This window comes from Saccostrea echinata, unplaced genomic scaffold, assembly GCF_033153115.1.
Source record: "Saccostrea echinata isolate AGI-Se365-2 ecotype Australia unplaced genomic scaffold, CSIRO_AGI_Sech_v1 ptg000009l, whole genome shotgun sequence".
Classification (NCBI taxonomy): domain Eukaryota; kingdom Metazoa; phylum Mollusca; class Bivalvia; order Ostreida; family Ostreidae; genus Saccostrea; species Saccostrea echinata.
Window position 1 is genome coordinate 37,643,050 of NW_026889758.1, and position 23,104 is coordinate 37,666,153.

At 32.7% G+C, this 23,104-nt stretch overlaps 1 protein-coding gene and 1 long non-coding RNA gene across 2 annotated transcripts in view; both read right to left on the reverse strand.

Annotated features, from left to right (window-relative positions):
• Positions 1-11,351, reverse strand: part of LOC133182326 (organic cation transporter protein-like) — a 54,800-nt gene extending 43,449 nt beyond the window's left edge. Inside the window, exons 1-8 of the mRNA XM_061317128.1 lie at positions 11,236-11,351; positions 9,192-9,289; positions 8,741-8,946; positions 7,686-7,916; positions 6,796-6,998; positions 5,189-5,479; positions 4,432-4,566; positions 3,735-3,820 (exon numbers count right to left, since the gene is read on the reverse strand). Coding sequence (XP_061173112.1) covers positions 3,735-3,820; positions 4,432-4,566; positions 5,189-5,479; positions 6,796-6,998; positions 7,686-7,916; positions 8,741-8,946; positions 9,192-9,289; positions 11,236-11,300 — 1,315 coding nt within the window. The 5' untranslated portion in view covers positions 11,301-11,351. The remainder of the gene's footprint in view (positions 1-3,734; positions 3,821-4,431; positions 4,567-5,188; positions 5,480-6,795; positions 6,999-7,685; positions 7,917-8,740; positions 8,947-9,191; positions 9,290-11,235) is intronic.
• Positions 11,352-18,543: 7,192 nt separating this feature from the next.
• Positions 18,544-21,423, reverse strand: LOC133183652 (uncharacterized). The gene is made up of 3 exons (XR_009720694.1): positions 20,704-21,423; positions 19,224-19,332; positions 18,544-19,072 (listed from the first exon to the last, which is right to left on the reverse strand). It is a non-coding gene; the product is annotated as an uncharacterized LOC133183652 (long non-coding RNA).
• Positions 21,424-23,104: the final 1,681 nt, after the last annotated feature.

The window sequence follows — 23,104 nt, forward strand, 5'->3', positions numbered from 1 at the left end:
ATGGAAATATTAAAAAGTTTCCATTCGCACATGAATCAAAATGTTCACTGCATGGCGTATTCCTGACAGAAGGGTCCCGTATTTGTTGTTTATGGACTCTTACGCGGTCAGCTAGTTTGTTACCGGTCTGTCCAATGTAGTTTTCCCCGCATGAAGTACAAGTCATACAGTATATTAAATTTTTAGATTTGCATGACATATTCGCATTTACGGTAAATGTTTTACCACATTTAAAAGTAAACGTCTCTCCTGTTTTTAAATAAGGACAGGTTCCACATAGGGGGTCCATACATTTGGCTACTGTGCGTATGTCTTCATTTGACGAAAATTTGGCTCTTGTAAGGAGTTTCTTCAGGTTTGGGGGTTGGCGCCGGCTATAGATTATGCTCTTCAGGTCAATTAATTCCTTTAGATTTTGGGATTTTTGTAGAATGGGGAAACACTGTTTTACGGAATTATACATATTAAGGTTCCGGGGGTTATGTGTAACGACAAGCGGAATTTCTTTATTGTTTTCCTGGGCCCCTGCTCTAGTAGAACTCCGGAGATCTGTAGTTGGTATTGACTTGGCCCTTTCAATAGCGACGTCTATTAGATCAATGGGATATTTTTGTCCAAGTAAAAAAGTTTTCAATTCCTGTAGACGGCTGTTTCTTCTGGTTTCATCTATGACAATGGTACAAACACGTCTTGCCATATTAAAAGGTATGTTACGTTTTACGTGTGAAGGATGGCAGGAATTAAATACAAGGTATTGGTGGGAATCCGTTTTCTTGTAGTATAAATCTGTTATGATTTTACGACCCTCCTTAATTATAAGGATATCTAAAAAAGGTAGTTCCAATCCGCTTTTTTCCACCGTAAATTTAATAGACGGGTGTAGATTGTTAAGAATAGAATGAAATTCTTGTAAATCTTCATTAGATCTGTTCCAGAAAATGAAACAGTCATCTAAATATCGCTTCCAATTAAAGCGTATATATTGGGCAAACTGATTTCCAAATCTTCTGTCTGTTTCACTGATCAATTTTTCTTCTAAAAACCCAAGTACTAGGGTGGCATAGGTTGTTTAAGCGCTTAGTGTAATAATTAAATGTGAACTTGTTTGTTTATCTTGGATTTTATTTTAATATATATATATATATATATATATATATATATATATATATATATATATATATATATATATATATATATATATATATATATATATATATCCCATGTTTACCCCTTTATCCCGTGGATATGACTCATTGGATAAATAGAGGATATTCAATGTTTTGTAGATGAATATGGAATTTATTTCACGAGTGGGACAGGATTTTTTTTATATTTTCACGAGTGCGAAGCACGAGTGAAAATATCAAAAAATCCTGCCTCACGAGTGAAATAAATTCCATATTCATCTACAAAACATTGAATTTTCTGTTTATTACATTTTCTTTGATTTTCCCTTTGCCTCTGTCTTTTCTTAACACAGTGTCATAGGCTTGACGTCATAGTTGAGCGGTTGAGACGTCATAGCTTAGAAGTTGTGTGTCAGACTGAAAACATTACATAGCATGGATTTTAGCAACATATTTAGAAGAAAATTGCAGTTTTAGCTCTATCAAGATACTTAGTTACTATCTCTATCTTATGACAGGCCAGAAATTATTTTTTACTTACTTTGATATCCTTTCACACTGTGAGCGAATATCATTTTTGGTATTCTTTCACACTGTGAGAGAATATCACTTTTATTCAATAAATAAATCACAGTATTTCACTGTTGAAAATTTAATAAATTTTTCATAATCCACAGTTAAGTGCAGTTGTGACGTCACAATGGTTTTTGCGTTAGCGTATTGAAGTAAAATAAAGTGGAGTCCTATATAAAACAGTGTAAAACATTGGTTGTGAAGTATTAAACAAGGGATAAAAAGAATCTCCCATGATTTGTAGTTGGATATGACTTTTATCCAACTCGTTGTGTGTTTTTATCCCCTCGCCAAGGCTCGGGGATAAAACACACACAACTCGTTGGATAAAAATCATATCCAAATATATATATATATATATATATATATATATATATATATATATATATATATATATATATATATATATATATATATATATATATATATATAAAATAACTAAATAATTTAAAAAATAAACTTCATCATACATTTTTTTTTTTGGGGGGGAGGGGGGCTCCGTGCACTATATCCTCCCAAATCAGTAATTAGAGGACTTTATTTGTCTCGCTCCCTTTCTTTTTCTTAATAATTACGTTTTACATATTAAATAAACATTAACCTTTCTATAGAACGATTGATGGGGAACTTTTTAATAAGGGTACAAATTCATGGTTATCACCGTTGTAATGCGAGATAACTCGTACGCACTTATGGAGAGATAACTCCTGCCAGCCACCCTGCAAGCGGTACCAGATAGCCTCAACCATGTGTATTACCGTTGACCGACTTTAGCGTGGGAGAGACGTGCACTCGGTTACTTCCTTTGATGTGGTGACAATGTGACGTAGTATTTAAACTTCGCGACAAGCAAAGCATCAGAACGTCACGAACAGTAAAATCCCTATGCATATATGCAATCAGCTCTATTAAACAGTACTGTTTGAGTGGGGTATGACTCCTGCCCATACGATAAAAGAGGTGTTAACGATGGAAAAACAGAAAAAATAAATCTCGGACACAGGTTTATCCCTAGTTGAAGAGGTTTTAAGGATGGCTTGACTGATTATCCAATAGAAGAGACGTTTTGTAGACCAACAAAAATGAAAACAAACTGAAAGTTCGGAGCTTGACGTCATAAGCCTAAGTGAAGGCCGTCGTTAAACAATGCGAACAGTAAGGTTTATTTTCGGGATTGAGAAATTGTCTATTAAAAGAATTAATTTTGCAATCTTTTGGTAACAAACGTATTTGAGAAGTATTACTTGGTAAATTAAAAAAAATTAAATACAGTGCCGAATTTATGCTTAAACGAATTTTATCAGAAGCACATTTCCAGACAAATTCACAAACGCCACAAGCTACGTTTTGACGTCGTCAGTGTTGCGCCGACAACTGAATTGTAAGATTCGTTTACCTGAGAGGGAAATGTTATTTATAGAGATATTTCATTAAAATTTTTATGCATTATTCAAAAAATGTTGATCATGATGTACACGTATGCCAATTTTTAACTTTATAGTATTAGTGAAACAAAAGCTATTGAGAATGTTCGCGTACAGTGTATTTCTGGGACAACCCTCGTATATAAATGATCTCCGGACTCATTGTGACATGCACTGAATCCAAAAGACACATCACAAAATTTGCTCGTTAATACTCATATTAGCGATGTCAAATCGGTCAATATTTGATAATCGGTTACTAGTACTCGGAAGTTTTTAAATGTTTACTATTTGAAGTCATTTTTGAAGGTGAAATTGTGTTATTTTTTACACTTAGTGCTGGAAAATTAAATCAAAAGGAATGAATTTAATAGCAACCCAAGTTATATTGGTATAACCCTGGGTTGGAACAGTTTATAAAGCGTAGACTGCCCCAACCCAGATTATACAGTATAACTTTGGTGACTATTAAATTCATTCCTTAAGTATCTCTTTACAAGAGAGATAACTGAAACCTCTACTGCCATTTTCGCGAATACGTTTGGCACTTCATCACTATATCCTCATTTTGATAAAACAATTTTCAAATTAAATATTGTGGAATGAATACCTGCAAAGTGATTCAATAAGGTAGCTGAAGCTAAGGAAGCTCCACATATGGCGTGGAAAACGACTGTAATACTTCTTCTACCAAGGCTGAAAGTAAATTTTTAATTTTTACTTAAGTTAGGCCCATAGAACGCGGGGGGGGGGGGGGGGGGGGGTTATAGTGAATATAGCATTTCGGTATTTTTACTACAGTAAATTTTCATTAGGTGCTGGTTGGGCCACTTTTTCCTGTAAGGTTTAGAGTTGGGAAATTCCAGGATTTGTACAGTAAATAGGTTTTTTTCTTCCGTTTTATTTTGCAAGTCAAATTTTTTTTTGGGACGTTCCCCCCCCCCCCTTTTGAAACAGTTGCTACTGGCTTGTAGGGTACTGTTTTATCATTGTTTTCATGATTTATTTGAATTCTTTTTATTGATTATCACAATGTAAGTCAATAGAAAATTGTCCATGCGCCTTTATTTGTGAGTATGTATGTTTGTTTGTTATTTTGTTTTTGTTTTGATAAACTGAAGATATTATTTTTTCTGTCGAAGAAATGCAGAAATGACATTGACTAAAACATAACTCTAAAATACAATGACAGAATTTGCAATTGCACCCTTACATTCAACATTTGATAGTAAATATGTTTGAAGTTTGACACTACGAAAAAAGTTACTTTAAAAAGAAAGTGATTCACGATTTACACATGTACTTACCAACGAAGCATAATATATTCAAGAATAACAGCAATATATTCAACAAAAGAGGATAAGAAGAAATTTAGGTAGCGATCTCCCGCTAGTTTTGTCGACGTTAGAGTTAATCCGAAATAGGTGAGTGTGTTGGTAACCCTAAAATATCAAAACAAAATGGTTGTTTATACTGCATGAATACTTATTTTAGAAGAAGAAGAACATTATTTCCCAGACGGGTATTTGACATTTTTTCACAATTGAAATTATAATCATTATGTTGTTAAATAATCCTTTTCTTTTCTATTTACATGTTCATGTAATTCGATACAAGCTCTGCTTAACACTCCATATTATTCATCTAAACAAACGATTGCTGACTTGGGAAACGCCTAACAAGCTACATGTCTCGTCGGTCTTTCAGAAAACAGACCAAAAGTTTGCTTCTAAAATTATCATAGTGAAAATACTGTACATCACTTTTCTTTCGAGAGAACTTTATTTTCGCGTTATAAATACTAAACAACAATCTTGCGAAAATAAGGTGTCGCGAAAATTTAGTGATAAACAGTACTATTAACTGTAAATATAGTGCGTAAATTCATGTTCTCCGCCAAAATATGATATCACATTTATTTTATAAATGTAAACACATAATGACTTAGTTAATGTCTTTGTATCTTAATATTCACTTAATATTTTAATGCACTAATATAAATCCAGTAGAGTATAGAATAAAATTCAAATACATCTTTTCTTTAAATAATTTAAGGGAACTTGCCATGTAAACCACATAATCAGCGATATTGCAAGAACGGTTTTATTCCGCAAAATTGTTATGATCGAGTATTTCTCAAGCAAAGGCGAATCGTACTCCTGGCTGTGTTGAACATTTTTCTCACAATCTGTCTGTTGTTCAGGGACCGTTTTGGTACGCGCCATTTTTCTCTCCACCATCTTCCTCAATTCCTCATAACTTAGTTTATTCCATTTTGCCACTTTTCGTATTACTTTGTCAGCCTCCTTCTTTTTCCCATTTGCTACAAGCCATCTTAAAGATTCATCTTGAACCCTGTATGTCAATGATTTATTAGTATATGTTGAAATTTGTGCCCTACATTTTATAACAGTATGTTTATAATACTGAATACCATGAAATGTTATGTTTCTTGTGTTCGAATGAAATTTTTTTTATTTTTTTAAGCATCTTAAATATGTGAGTGAACATGACACAAACCTATTTAATCAAAATAAGATTAATTCTTAAAAGAACATAGAAGGGATGGAAAATGCCTATACAGTGTTTATAATATATACATGCTTATATAGTGTATAAAAATCAAAAAAATTATTTTTAATAGGTAAGAACTATGTACTTCTTTTACGAAAAAAAGAAGATTGAACGGGAGTGATAAAAGATCATGAGTATCAGTTTTTCAACCAATAAACCACACAACCCATAACAACTCCTGGCAATTTAAAAATTGTTTTTGTGATCTAACCTTGAATAAATGAACTTCATTTTTTTTCGGGAAAGATACGAATGCTATATCATAAAAATGTTTTAATAAACATGCACTCGTATAATGGTTTCTTACACCATGTTTCTGAAAAAAATCTATACTTTTACGAACACTTTGGAGATAACTTAAAAAAATATAAAAGATCGACTCATTTGAAAAACTGTACTATAGTATGGGAAAATGGTCTGTGCGAGGTATTTCTTAGACAAAAAATTTCAATGCTCATGAGAATAAGCGAATTATGGAGATTTTAAATAAAGTATACATTAATTTATTGTTAACTGATATATTATAGAACTTTTTGCCACGACTGAGATAAATTTTTCGTATTTGTCAAACAATTGAATTTTATCCGTCAGCTTCGCCCATATTCTTTCATTCAAATTGAAAAAAAAACTGAATCTAAATATAATATATATTTAAAATTGAGTTTATGTAGCATGCTTTATACGAAAGAGCATTATTTTCTTGTAAAAATGCAAAAGAAATGTTCTGTTAATAATAATAAGAAGAAGAAAAATTCATTTTATACGGTGAATACGCAAAAAGCACAAACCTTCTGAAAGAAAGAGATGAACTCTTCAAAGGATTTTAATTAAAGGCAGTATATACAAGTCTTTTTATTCTTTCAAAATATAAAACCTTTTACCTCTAAACTGAACATCCCCCCCCCCCAAAAAAAATCTATCTAAATTCAAGAGGCTCTTGTAAATAACAACAAAAGAATCCTACTGGTCTTAAAGTCATTTTGGAAACACAACATTTATACATTATATCTTATAAACGATGGTAAAGTCAACGTTTTCATGCATACTACTAAAATGAACTTTAGGATGCGCATTTTAATAACTTAATTCATTCTTACCAAAACTGAACCAGACTAAACAGAGAAAAGCAGGTCAGGGCTATTTGAAGATATCTCCAACTGTAGTCTCTCAAAAGATAGGCAATGGGAGCCATGATAACCAACCCTGTTGTCCAGAAAAACAAACCTAATGCCTCGCAGTAGAAGCGGGTTCTTTCCGGGAACAATTCTATTCCTAACACAGCATTTGGCATTACCATTCCCTTTGTATTTTTAAAAGAGAAAGCTGAATTATGACTATTAAAAAATGTCCATATTGTTAACTGTATGCATACCTTCTTGGTATTCTTATACAGAGGTAAAGATTATTGCCAATCCTAATAAAATCAACCCTTTCATCTCGCTCTTGGTTTATTTATTTGGCATTCACAGGCGGCAATTGAACGATTGATTGAATATATGTTTTACGTCCCGTTCGAAAATTTTTCACTCATATAGAAATGTCACCAAATACCAGTGAAGGGCTTCAAATTTAGACCTTTACTCGGCACTCAAGGCCATTGAGCAGTGAGGGTTCTTTCTCGTGCCAACGCTACTGTGACACGGGGCCTCGGTTTTTAAGGTCTCATCCGAAGGACCTGCAACTTTCACTTCAAAGTGCCGAGCGCTTGGCGAAGGAACAGTTGCTACCTATTTTTAATTGACTTAGGCCAGTCGCGGCCGTGATTCGAACAAACGACATTCCGATCACGAAGCGAGCGCTCTACCGACTGAGCTACCGTGACAACTTGAGAATTGAACGAAGAGCGAGATGAAAGGCTAATTTAATTAAAATGCAGCATAAATTCAAGGATCTTATCAAATGTACCACACTCTTTTCAGTTTAAGAACTAATTCTCTAAAAGATTAACAGACTGTTCTCTATTCATTGACTTAAACCCATTAATTACCTGTTGCAAAACTCCGAGAATAAATTTTAAAATCGCCAGGGTTGTGTAGTTTGGTGAAAAGGCAACACCAAAACCAAAAGCCATTGTCAGAAGATGAGAGACAAGAAGAATGGTCTTCCTTCCCAATTTGTCTGCGAGCGAAGATGCTATGGCTGCCCCAACCATTTGTCCTGCCATTACTAAAGTTTGCACAAGTTCAGCTAGTGGAGCGTGATCGCAAACTAGGTCCATCTGTAAAATAAACGTTATAAAGACAGAGATGTGAAATCGTTAGGTTGAATTCTGTGTACTCTACAAAAGTTAGGAAAAGATAAGTGTATATCAGCTTTTAAGTAATGATTGTGTGGTGGTAGATCATAAAAAAATGTTGCTTTCTTAGTAAGTTTTTATTGTATTTGAAGAAGCAAATTTTATTTTCTTTATGAGGTTTTATGTGTATTGATAATTTTTTTTTGAAATAATGGTGTCTACTTATATTATAAGCAAAAGTGCTTTGATTAGAAATTAGAAGAAGAAAATCATATATATTGACTTTTTCCTTCAAGATTCCCCAGATCTGTAAATGAATACACATTCATTGTTTAAGCTATTTTTTTTATATACCCGAGTCCCTCGGCGTCTTTTCTGAATCACCTGCATCAAAGCCTTCATGGCTAATATGATAATATTATACAAGCACCTCAAGATCAAATTATGCCAAATAACAGAGAAAGGGGCTGAATAATGATCATATTTTCTTAGCTACATTGTTTTTTTTTTTTTAAATATTGAAAAACACCTGTACTGGCTAATATCAAAGAAAAACGGGTCCACGCACTTAATCATGCCTTTTGATTTGCCACTTACGAAATATTGTAGAAAAATGAAATGAATCCGACTTTGTTATGAATTATTTTCGCCTGCGTCGATCTTACTGAAATGCAATATTGTTCATAAAGAGATTCATCTTCTGTATTAAAATGCTGTAAAATATTTGCATTTGAGATAAAAAAAAATGTTTAGTAGATCTCTTTTGCCCTGCTATAAAAGAAATTTATAATGATATATTACAGCACCTCTGTCACAATTGTACTGTGTTTTTCTAGACTGTACTGAAATCCATGAATACACGCTGTCTGGTTTATCAGGTAAGGTCTCCCTTGGTTTGTGTTGTTAAGAAATGTTTTGATGTGACATTTGTCGTAAATTATGTAAATCGAATCGTTTTTTACATCCTTGCTGTCTGTCTCGGGAATTGCACATTGAAAAGCTGGTCGGTAACCTGAAAAATTTAATGTAATGTTAAATGTTAATTTGGAGACAAGTTTACCCTCCAGGAAAAATATAATTAATGATTGTATTGTTTACATTAATATTTGCTAATTCTCTTTTCCTAGAAATAATATCAAACTACACATACTTTTTTCAAACAGTAAGCTCCACTGAGTCAAAATAAATTGAAGACTAAATTCCTCATTAACATATTTGTGATAGAAAAACAGAAGTGATAGAATTTAGAAATTGTACCAATGAAAACTCCTATCAACAGTTGAAATCCTGTTGGCCATATATTGAAGAAACATATAGCTGCCTGAACAACCTGATATGGACCCCACTTTCCGTATCTATATAAAATAAGAAAGGAGAAAAAACAACTCCATAGTAAATGCTTACATTTCAGTTATATTTTTCTGAGATTAGAAACATACAATTAATGTGACAGGATTGAGGATAATCATAAATGTCTTAATCCAATTTACCTGACCTGAATACTATATCAGTGCTTTCGATGGATAGTTTCTTAACATAAAATTTTCTTTCAAACGCTTGATCTCGGTTTGCCATTAAGAGGTTCATTTTACCTCTGTAGTGTACTGCCCCTCCCTTTTTTTTTTAAACAAAAGCAAACAAGATTTGTTTGTGAAACACTGATGCCTCCGTATGGCAACTTATAGCGAAGATTAAACGTTCTCAAATGCAAATCAAATATGTTGGTACACAAAGTAAGGTCTTGTCTCGAGGAATATACCTGTGAAATATAAAAGCCCTAGCAGCAACCATTGAATAGATATGGAAAAGGTTAAAGTTTTTCAAAAAGTAAGTCAAATATCAAGGTCAAATGGTCAAAATAAATAGTGCCCAAGGAAAGGCCTTCTAACAAGAAATACACATGTGAAATATGAAAGTCCTAGCACCAACTGTTCAAAAGCTATGGCCAGGGTTAAAGTTTTCCAAAAGAAGGTCAAACTCTAACGTCAAGGTCAAAGGATTAAAGTTGTTGGTATCCAAAGGAAGGTCTTGTCACAGGAAATACATATGTTAAGTATGAAAGCCCTAGCACCAACCGTTCAACAATTATGGTCAAGGTTAATGTTTTTCAGAAGTAACTCAAACTCCTAAGTCAAGGTCAAAGGGTCAAAGTTGTTGGTATCCAAAGAAAGGTCTTGTCACAGAAAATACATATGTGAAGTATGAAAGCTCTAGCACCAACCGTTCAAAAGTAATGGCCAAAATTTTCAGAAGTAGGTCAAACTCCTAGGTAAAGGTCAAATGGTCAAAGTTGTTGGTATCCACAGGAAGGTCTTGTCACAGGGATTACAGATGTGAAGTATGAAAGCTCTAGCAGCAATTTTTCAATAATTATGGCCAAGGTTAAAGTTGGGTTTTTGCAAAACTGGGTCAAACTCCAAGATCAAGGTGAAAAGGCCAGATATGGTGGTACCCAAAGAGAGGTCTTGTCACAGGGAATACATGTGAAATATGAAAGCCATAGTTCCAACCAATCAAAAATTATGGGCAATGTTAAAGTTTTTGCGGACAAACGGACAGACAGACGTACAGGACAAAAACTATATGCCCCCGAATCTTCGATTACATAAAAACAAACAAACAAATAAACAAACTGAAGACAAAACAAAACAAAATTTAAAAAAAAAAATTTTTAAAAAATCAACAACAACAAAAAAAAAAAAAAAAAAAAAATAAATAAATAAATAAATAAATAAAATGAAATAAAATAAAATAAAATAAAATAAAATAAAATAAATAAATAAATAAATAAATAAATAAATAAATAAATAAATAAATAAATAAATTCAAAATTAAAAAAAAACAACCGCATATCTTATCAAATGTTATATATGGAATTCTTATAAAGATTTTTTACGTCACCTGAGCTGAAAGCTCAAGTGATCAGCTTTTCTGATCATATATATAAATATATATTTTATACACATATTAATGTAAAGGAACAGCAGGGTCATGATTACTCAAATTAATGTACAAGCATCCCCAGATAGTGTAGATTCAAATCATGACCATAGTGAATAAGATTGCGACCACAATAGGAGATCACAGGTAACCCAAAGGAGCGTTGTGGCCCATAAGCCTTTTTTGAACATGAGATGTAACACTGAGGGAAGTCATTACCAGTTAGTTCATGGAATGCTTTTGAAAATGCAATGAAATATTTTAAATTAAAATGGAACACACAGTAATTATATTAAGGTATACTTTATCTAATTACAAAACCGTCATAAGTTTTAAATATGTATATAATATTTTTCCTTACATGTAATTCTCATCCAATTTCTTTTCGGGCAAACTGTCTGTTGTCGTTTTTTCCTTGTCCTTCATTTCAAACACCAAGCAATGAACTAAAATTGCCCTACTTAGATTCACCTTTAGGAATATTCCATTTATACATCTTTACAGTAACAATGCGTAGCCATGCATAGCAGAATTGAAACAATCCACACATGTTTTTATAGCTGTGGGATTGCTTATTCTATTGAATCAACAGGGCAATATGAGTGACCTTAACATGCCCCCTCCCTATTTCAAGGACAACTGAACATTTACTAAAGAAATCATCCTCTGTACACGCATCTTAAATGCACAGTGTATTTTGCACACGGTCTCAATCATACGAATTTCAAACCTAACGGCATCTTCTTTCGTACAAAATGTATATCAATGATTGAATTTAATATATCAGGTACAACACTGCAGAAACATTAAAGACACTGCTCAAATCAGAAATCCTCCATAATACTGAATAATATCACGATTGAATATAATAATTAAAATATGCAAAAAACACACTTTCCAAAAATCGGATTATGTGGCATTCATAAGTGCAACATTTTCCGACTTGTTTTGATCGAACTTTACATTTTGTAGAAATAAAAACAATTTTCATTGTAACCCTTTAATACACGAATTTAAACAATGTTAAAAACAACATACATGTAAAACAACATACAATCATTATCATCAAATACTTTACTGAAACACTGTCCTTCAGATTCATTTTTATACAACGTACAGGTAAAAAAAATACATACTTATAAAAAATGTCACATTTAAACAGAACATTTACATAGTTTAATGATCGAAGCAGAATTAAAGTGCTCAAGTAAACAAAAATCTTATTTAGTCCTCATTATTATAAGTATTGAACATGAAATATTCAGGATCAAAAAAGATAAGACAAATTTATAAACATATGAAAACAGATGACATTTTCTTAATTTGAGAGGTCTGACCTCTTTCGATCAAAAAAAAAAAAAAAAAATAAAATGGCCGAAGTACCCAGGTGTCCGAGCTTGTTGGGAAGCGCAATATTCAGATATTAAAATTGTGGCCTACGTAACAGTCTGTACAGAACAGTCAAACCTAATAAACAAATAAACTCATGTACAAGTGAAACTTACTCGAAACACCAATGAACCAATCAACTTTACTCTAAAGGGAATGGATGTACTCCGTCTCGGAAGTTAAAAACAGAAAGCAAACAAGAATAACTGTAACATCTTTTATAAATGAAACTAGTAACATAATGGCATAACAAGAATCAAAATTACACTGTTGTAATCAAAAGATAACAAACCTGACATAAACTGAGTTTAAAATAAACATAGATAAATATAAAACATCATTCTAGCGACTGTCCCATTGGATTGCCATGTCAGTATAATAAAGGAGAAACGGGTCCAGTTACCTGTCATTTACCTTTTTGATGTGACACTTATCAAATGAGGTAAAATAAATCTGACCAGTTTTTTTTGTTAAATTATTTTTACCTAGCTGTGTACATCGCACATTTCATTCATTTCATTTATAATTATTATTATGAAACTGAATCCAATTTTTTATTAAAATGCTGTATAAATAACTTTGAATCGTTTTTGCCAATCAAATGAAATAGTAAAGATAATTATACAATGTACCCTGTCACAATTGTATTGTTTTTCTAGAATGTACTGAAATCAATGAATACAAGTAGTCTGATCTACCAATTGAGGTCTCTCTTGGTTTGTGTTGTTGAGAAATGTTTCGATGTGACATTTTGTCGTATGTTATATAGATTAAATCTTGTTGTCTATCTCAATTAAAGGTTAAAGTTTTCTTTCCAATGCTTTGATCTCCGTATGTCATTAACAGGTTTCTTTTACTATTGAACAGATATTGGTCAGAATGTTTTTAAGAAATACGCCAATTGTAAATATACAGAAATGAAATTAAATATTTTTTTTTACATGAGATATATCACGAATAAAATCACCACAATGATTAAATGATTTTCTTATAATTATTGTTTTGAAAAGCTAACTGACTTTTAAGCAGACATGCAAAGAACTTCAATGTTTAACAGTAAAATTTTAAGCATAAATTTGTGTACAGAAATATTTACACTAAATTGGCACAATTATTAAAATATATACATCTAATTCTTATCCCGTTTCTTTTTAGACTAATCTTCTTTTGTCATCTTATTCTCCATCGAAAAACCAAGTAGCTTAATTTTCCATTTAGAAACAAAATTGTTATACATAGTAAACATTATGGATTATATGCAAAATGTTGCGATTAATATTCAAAAGGTTGATATTAATATTCGAAAACTTATTCTGATTCATATATTAAAAGCTATAGATATAAAGTTGCGATTTATACGAAAATTTGTGATTCATATTTATATATTCATATTTATATTCAAAAACTTTTTATTCATGTGTAAAAAGTTGTGTTTCCAGTTTCATAATCTTGTTCTCACCCTCTCCGTCTCACTCCCTCCCTCTCCCCCACTCTCTCCATACTTCGTCGTCTCCCCTCTCCCTCTCTCCCCCCATTTCTCTCATCCTCTCAACTCTCACTCCCCATCTCCTCTCTCTCTCTCTCCCCTCTCCCTCCCTCCCTCTCCCCCTGTCACTCTCCTTTCTTTCTCACTCTCCTTTCTCTGCCCCCTCCGCACTTTCTCCCTCTCTCTTTATTTCTTCTTGTCCGTCTGACTAAGTTACTGTTTTGTCTTGTGAAATAAACTATTTATAAGCATAATACATAGATGTTTTATAGTCTATTTACAATAAAAAATAATGGTAAAAATACTTTCTCTATAACAAAGAGAAAATGCTTATTGTAATTTTAAAAGAAATTATAAAATGTTTATTCTTGATCTTTTTACTTTAAAATGGATTTAGCAGAATTGTTTATTTATGCAAAAAATGAAAGTAATTTAAAATTATAAGGGCGATAACTTCACACAACAGAAAATACTGCTTCCCAGTTCACAATTAGATCATTGCGTGGTTTGTTTGCGTATTTAATGAAGAAGAATTTTATATGCTTGAAGAACAATATTTAAATGTTTACTAACATGCAAGGAAGATGATATGTCAGCTTGAAATCCCAGTTGGATATTATTTGTTTGTCGTTATAAAAAGTATCTAAATTATCCACATGCTGAGAGGAGGTCTATCAATTCTTAATTTGACCAAGTATGTAATAAGGGTATGACATTCACTATCCCTTTCCCTTTTTGCATTCAGTTTACTTAAAATTTTTATTTTTATAATTTTTGTCCTGTTCAGATATCGTGTCGTTGCGTTGAATCTTAGCCAAAATGCACTTGCATAATGACTCCCTGTTCTACGCAATACCCAGTATGTCATATTTTCTCACTGCATATGAATTTTTGGTGCTTCATTCAAATGCGTACTGTTAATAAAACCTACATGTAACCTTTACTTGTTGCTTGGTTCTACTGTACTTACCATAGATTTACACTTAACGCTTTTGAATGATTTACCGTTGGGCCATTTGAGTAAATGTTCACCATATAACAGGCCTTAGCCATGCTTCTGGGAAAATTACAATCATTCCATTAAGCAGTAGAGCTATTCAATAAAAAAAAATGAGAGCCATGCAAAATGTGTGCTTAAAAATTCTTACAAGGTTGCCTCTGTCGCGCATACCGCCCTCCTCAAGCCATGTAACATTACAAGTGCCTTTATAATTGTAGTCATGACATTTTAGTGTTGACTATGTTTGTTGTGATAGTGTCTGATTTGACATATTTAAAAGTTACCATTGTTCTGTGTCAACTGGCCCCCAAGATACAATTGATACAGTTTTTTTCTTTCATTTCTAATCTAAATTGTTTGTCATGTTGAAGCTAGGTACCTTTTGGGTTACGACTGGCTCCAAGACGAATAGTCCGAATATATTTTGGTAAGCCCTGTAAATCGGCAGGATGTCTAGCAAAGTAAATACTAGCAAAACCTAGAAAGAGCGAATGTCTAAGAATCAATAGATGTAATTTTTTCACCATTAAATTTAGGTTACAGAACTAATTTCACATCGGCATTTGAAAGTTTTTGACCTTTTTCAAAGTTTACATCCGACTCCAAGACTATTCCTAATTCAATACACTCCTTCCCCCATATTTTTTTCTTTGATTATTTTGGGGGACATAAAGGCCCAACCCATCCGAAACACTGATCAGAGGAGTTGGATTGAATGCTGATGCAACTGAGATTACAACATTTGTTGCAAAGGGAACAGTACCGGATGTACTAGACGGTACCACAGTTGGGTTGGATAATACAGAAACATTAGGGCTTGACATAAAATTAGAGGCAGCACTAGACACCATAATTTGTGCAGAGCTAGGCTTCGCTACAGTGTTACGTTCCTGTTGAGTGTGGTGGCCGAGCTAAACACTTGGTGGTCATGGCTCATTGGTTCCCTTGATATAGTATATATGCCCTAGACTTAGTTGTGCCTCGTCTTACGTTACCATATGGAGATGTTGTCTTCCTCTTAGTCCTAGCGCGCAGCATTATTGTATCTACAAAAATACTTAACCAATTTATGCTGTTGGAATTAGACGCTGATGATGTTCTCCCAATTGCTGAATTTCTTTGCTGGTTTTAGAATTTTCCGAACTGCTTTAAGGCAGTTGGGGGGCACTATGAACTACTAAAAATTCCTTGACAAGCAAAAGAAAAAAAAAGAAGAAGAAGAAGAAAAAAAGGAAAAAGGAAAAAAACTTTTTTATTGAGGGGCATAAGCATATAGTAGCTATGTTTTCTATAGTAGTCTATATTTGGGGGGGGGGGGTGTCCCCCGTGCCTACCCAGGTTCCTACGGCCATGTTGAAATTGCACAAGAAACACGTCGGACGTTGATAATAAAAAGTTGGAGGAATTTCGATCGAAAAAAAGTATGGAGATACAACACCGAACCAGTTCATGATAAGAAATCAAACACAACTTTATAAAATTTAGCCAAAAACATTTTATTTATGATTTCAGTTCGACATATTCATTATGATATACATAGCTAGAGACATTAACGACTGCTTACATTGTTAAGATAATACTCTCGATGACGGACTAGGACGTGTTTTTCGAAATATTTGTGGCATGTGTGCATTGATATTTTCCGACAGACTTGCAAATTTAACGTGAGTAAAGTTAAATGAAGAAAAATATGCTGAATACCATTCAGAATTTATGATGAGAAGTAAACTAAAAGTTTACAAAAAAATAAGGAAAAAACGTAGAGAATATGCTGCTGACATAAAACTTCATAACACGTAGTTGTTTACTCTCTGTGTAAAATTGCCAAAGGACTGGATTAAATACTTGTATACTTTTTTTTTTTAATAAAACGGTCATTTTTTTTCACTTGCATCCTTTTTTTTTTTTTTTTTAATACATTTTTTGTACACGAAAAGCATATCAAGTAGGGTATATCATTTTATGTAGATATTACTGCGCCATGTGACTAGGTAATGTAATGACCTATGATCTTTGGAAGCACAGACACCTGACGTTACTTCTTTTTCTTTAAATAAAAAAATACACCCCTGTGTATAATAATTCAGAAGATACACATCGCCGCCATCTTGAGGGTTTTTTTTAAGGTAGGTCACATCAGTATTTCGAGGTCTCATCTTACGAAAAGTACAACCAAAAGGGCGCAACACACTTGCAAATATTAAAAATCTTTTTTCAAACTCAATCTTCTGCTTCAACAATCCGAGAAATCGCTGAAGGAGGGCAGGAAGTTTACATTCCCTTTAGCGATTTCTCGGATTGGTGAAGCAGAAGATCGAGTTTGAAGAAAGATTTTTAATATTTGCAAGCGAGCCTTTTGGTTGCACTGTCCGTAAGTTGAGACCTCGAAAGACTGACCACAGAAAGAATACGGCTACAGGGAATTTATTTTACGGAGTTTCAGTCAAAAATACAAGTTTATGTGACCTACTTAAAAAAACCAGATGGCTGCGATGTGTACCTTTTGTATTATTAGGTATGGGGGTATATATTTTTTTTATTTAAGAAAAATAAGTAACGTCCAGTGCCAATGGTATAAAGTTTTTTGCTGTCTGCATGTTTATATAACAGAGAGGTCATACCACAAATGTATATATTGAACCTTAATGTTTCAAATCTGTTTCCCAAAAACCAGAAAAAAATTATTTGTATAATTTACTGGTTGTTCCAAAAAACCTATACAATCAGTATTTCGAGGTCTCATCTTACGAAAAGTACAACCAAAAGGGCGCAACACACTTGCAAATATTAAAAATCTTTTTTCAAACTTAATCTTCTGCTTCAACAATCCGAGAAATCGCTGAAGGAGGGCAGGAAGTTTACATTCCCTTTAGCGATTTCTCGGATTGGTGAAGCAGAAGATCGAGTTTGAAGAAAGATTTTTAATATTTGCAAGCGAGCCTTTTGGTTGCACTGTCCGTAAGTTGAGACCTCGAAAGACTGACCACAGAAAGAATACGGCTACAGGGAATTTATTTTACGGAGTTTCAGTCAAAAATACAAGTTTATGTGACCTACTTAAAAAAAACAGATGGCTGCGATGTGTACCTTTTGTATTATTAGGTATGGGGGTATATTTTTTTTTTATTTAAGAAAAATAAGTAACGTCCAGTGCCAATGGTATAAAGTTTTTTGCTGTCTGCATGTTTATATAACAGAGAGATCATACCACAAATGTATATATTGAACCTTAATGTTTCAAATCTGTTTCCCAAAAACCAGAAAAAAATTATTTGTATAATTTACTGGTTGTTCCAAAAAACCTATACAATAAACATTTTACAGTACATATTAAAAAATGATTTCTCAAGAGACGTCGACCACGCATAGAGTTCCTCTGTTGTAACACACAAGCAAAGATAGATGGAAAATTAAGATGAAGCAAGACGAAAACCAATCAAGCACGACTGGAGTAGTTTAAATCCCGGAAGAGTAGAAAATACATTTCATTCTTCGGAAAATTGTAATTCCGTTCTTTTATTTATGACTTTTTAAGTTGAACATGCATGCAGTAATCTCAATATTAGAAATATTCACATTTCTTTTATTGGTATTATATAATAGAAGTATTGGTATTGCTATTTATACTCAGTATTTGATGTTTTTATTTAAAAATTACTCTATCAGTATATATATATATATATATATATATATATATATATATATATATATATATATATATATATATATATATATATAATTGTACATTCTTGTTACAACCAACCAACCAACATAAATTTCAATCTAAAGGCATTTATTATTTATATTCATATTAATTAGGAAATCATTCATGAAAATATTATGTTTTTAAAGAAATGTACAATGATATTAATATGATCTGAAACCTGAGAGTCTGATGAAAGCTTTATATTTTCCATAGGACTGTTGGCCTTCGGTATATAACCCGTTGAGATTCCCGTGTCTCTTGAGCAAGGTGCTTTGTAACGCGTTTATCGTGCAACGATTTCATCTTATAATTTTGTCGAATACTAGGATAGCGTCTTAAACGTTTGTCGTTGATATCATTCAACATCCTTGAGAGATCGTTAATAACAACGCCAGTTGATAACAATTGGCGAGACTTGCTGTTCAGAGAAAATCCCAGTTGATTATTTGAGGAATACATCATTTCGGGCTGGAAATTCTTGAAATACCATCCATCGTTTATTTCTGAATCTTTCTTCTGCAAGGGAGTTATTCTAGATGTGTGAAGTGCACGTAGACGTATAATTTCTAATGCTATCATCAGATAAAAAAGGATTATTTTGTATTCGAACACCATTCCTGAAAAGGTAATTACGCTATTAATTTATGCGTTATAAAAGCAAAATTATATATCAATTCATTGAATAAATTCTGAAAGTATACCGTTTCGAAAATGTAATCAATATATACAAAATACACAACATTAAATTATATATTAGGCCTCTCTCACCTGCGTTCGGTATTTCAATTTCTTGTCAAATTCTATCCCTTTCTAAAAAGCATTTGCAGATGATTGCCACTCTCCAAGTTGGATTCCTTAGAAATTGGGAAAACATCAGCTGTGCAAAATATAAGTATGGTAACCTTAGAAATATAATCTCAATCTTAAGTTGCTAATCCGACAGACGTGTGAAAACTTAGCCAAAGCCTGGAACAACTGCTCATTTTTAAAAAGATATCCAATTGTACCAATTTATTAGGTTTAGCTTTTTCATATCTTTCAACGTTATATTCTAAATGTGAAACTATTATTTTGATTATGGCACAAAAGATTTTTTTCCCTTCCCGATATGAATGTCTGATGAGAAGTAAATGATCATACGGATAGCAGCTGAGACAGAAAAAGTCATTTATATGTAGCTGCAGGGAATCGAATAGAATCGATGAAGTAAGATCAAATTTATATTATGATGAAGAGATTTAAAATATAATTCAGAAAGAATGGAGGAAAGATAATATGATAATGTTTAATAATGAAAATGTTTTATTTAAAGAAAGTAAACTTATTAGTGTGTCTCAATTAAATACAATAAAAGCTCAATGTTATACGTGTTGATCAATCTCTTCATACATTCCTAAATTACTTAATAAAATATTTGTTTGAAAAGCTAAGATGGTCAGATGTATTTGAACTAGATGTTTTGCATGAAAATATTTCAGAGCTGGACGTTGAATATCTTCAGCTTTGTTTTCGTAGTTATGATCTCAATTTCATGCGTTCAAAATTATATAAAACTTTTAAAAATTTTTACCAAAATCGAAAAAATGCTATTTTTTATAAACTCCCTTCAATATTCAAGCTTTCTTCCTCCATGAATTAATCTACCATTAAATCTACGATCAAATGTAAAGTAATCTTCGGTAATTTCTGAAGCATAATTAAAAAAATGTAGCAACTATTTTCTATCTGCTTTATAAGGACGGATCATTTCTGAAGTGTACTTTTTGTACAATTGTCCTTGATCTCCCGAGGAGCTCAAAACCATGTCATCGTATTACCAGACCTAGGTCCTCGCTACATTGCCACAGGGATAAAGTCTCATAGTGCAAAGAATATTATATTATTCAATTTCATCTCAGCTATCCTGTGAATAACAAGATATCGGTTTTCATGGTTTAATAGACAGACGTTTTTGTCCATGCTGTAGACTGTGAGCTGATGTCTCCTGTAGTGACCAAACCGTCTGTGTACAGGTTGCAGTATAAAGAAGATGGACGAACAAGGCGAGCAAAATGCTTATAGTGCAACAAACATGAAGGTGAAAAATTAAATTTCCATTATAACAAAATTTTCTTTGATATTTCATCAAACATTAAACTATACTATGTAAAATCTCCACAATTTACAAAAATCTCATAGATATTGAAATTATTTGCAGATCATGTAATCATATTTTGACTTCACCTTGACCGTGTTGATTTTAACGTACTTTTGCAGAACTTCTCCTGAGAAATCCATTGATGTAATTGTTTCAAACTGCTCCTCTGTACAATAAAGCCCTTACAAACGAAGCAAAGTACTGTAAGTAAAATTTATAGATATCAACATTATTTCTGATAATTACCATTTATAAAGTGAAGAATGATCATTTATGATTGCCTTCTGCATTTCAGTAAGTGGTTAGTAAATCAATGTCATCGAATTGCGCAGCGAAGAGACTGTTATACCTTTCTGTGCAATAAATCCCTTACAAACAAAACAAAGTATATCTGTAAATGTCTTATGTCATGGTCATTTGCAAATTTTACTCCTTGAACGCCTCAGACCTAGGTACACTGTTTTAAACAAAGCAGCAAGTATGAACGAGACGCTTTCAATGAAAAAATCAGGTGATGTTAAACGAGTGTGCAATTGTATATGATGGATTTCACATACCATAACTGGGTTTCAGTCCCGGGTCCATCTGCACTTTGATCCGCCACCTTATTCAGAAAGTACCGTCACTGGGACACACGCATGTCCTGAGATATTCCAGGTCAGTTACTATGGGCTGAGGGGTCGAAATTATGGAATGTAACTTGCGAAATATTCCAAATATATGAAAGTATATCCTTTGCTTCCGCACTCTTATAACTTTTCAGGTTTGAGCACTTTTTTTGGTGGACAGATGATATAAATTTTTATCAAAAACTGAATTTAAAAAATAAAGTCATGTTTACAGAAGTGAAATGAATACGTTTAACCGCATAGACTTTAATTTTTTTATTAAAAGTTTCACAATAATGTGATTTAAAGTGACAAAAAGATGTATAGATTAAGTAATTAGGATGACTGTAGAAAGGTAGAATTTTGAAAATCATAGAGAGTTTACAATTTGTCAATATATTAGAAATTTAATATTCGCATAATATACAACCAAAATACGTCCAAAAAAGTGCATAACTTTAATAGCACAAATGTTGAATTCTTTAATTTCTCGAGCTGCTTAAACCTGGCGTACCTGTTTTCATGAATTTTTACGGGTGTATAATTTTTTTTGTGTAAAAATACAATAAAAAGTTTGAATATGCATATTTTGATCGCCGATGTTAAGCGCCATTGTTCTGACGTCATAGGTGTCAATCCTGGTCAAGCGAAGTACTTATTGTTTATACAAAAGGACTTATTTGTTGTGTCTATTAAACCTGTTAGAAAATAATTAAGAGATAATTGGATAATTGACAGTTAATAAAGTATCATTTATGGCCTTAGAATGCACAAATGTGCACAAGAAAGGTTTTACGAAGAATTTTTTTTCCACATTTTCTGGACTTCGAGAGATGTAAGGGGGGCCTTTTTTTACAAATGCGATGGCGTTTATCTCCATTCAGAACAATATTTATCGTTTATCGATCGCAAATTTTTTTCTGCCCTATATAATATTTAAAGGAAAGATACCTGTAAAAAATAATACATGAAAACACGCATTTTTTAAAAGTCGCACAGAATCTAGTAGGAATGCTGTGAACTTCGTAATGGCGTACGGCGCGATTGAGGAAGTGTCATTTCTAGTACATGATATTCACTGCATGTGCATGTTGTCCACATCATCTTGTCTACACTTTTAATACATCTGTATATATTCCTAATATCAAAGCTTTCTAAAAAGCAAAAAAGTACAAACAAAAAAGTACCCAGGAAGAAGAAGAAGACGAAGAAGAAGAAGAAGAATAACTATATGAGATCTCGTTGCGAGCAACGAGTAGGTCTTCCGTTATATTTCTGATAAGATCTTGATTGGGAAATTTCGATTGATACAAGAAAGTAAAACACTTCAAATGAACTCTATCATGAACATTTAAAAAAGAATAAGGATAAAAATTTGCATTTTTTAATCTACTTCCGGTGGACAACGGACGTCACGGGGACAAAAACTAAACAACAAATTCAAATTTACAAGTCACAATCTATCATCCCTGAAAATTTCAAGACTCAATCTCAAAGCCTTTTTGAGAACACTCGCGGACAAAATGCAACTTTAAAAACAGAAAATTGGTCGTATCTCGCGACCGGAAGTGACGACGGCAAAATAAAAAAAAACGCCGTAAGATCAGATGATTTGCCATCATTACTGAAAGTTTCATGAAAATCTATCGAGGCGTTCTCGAGAAATCGCCTGCACAAAATCGGTAAGAAAAAAAAATAATGATAATAGTGGAAAAGGAACAACAGAATCAGTAATAAGAAACAGAGTAAAAACAATATGTTCCCCAACTTCGTTTGGTGAACATAATTAGTGGAGATTTTTACTTGGAGGACCCTATATTACGGGTGTTTTATCGTCTAATTACGGCCGTTTTCAACAGTATTTCATAATTAAACGATGATTATATGTTTCAAGAATATAATAG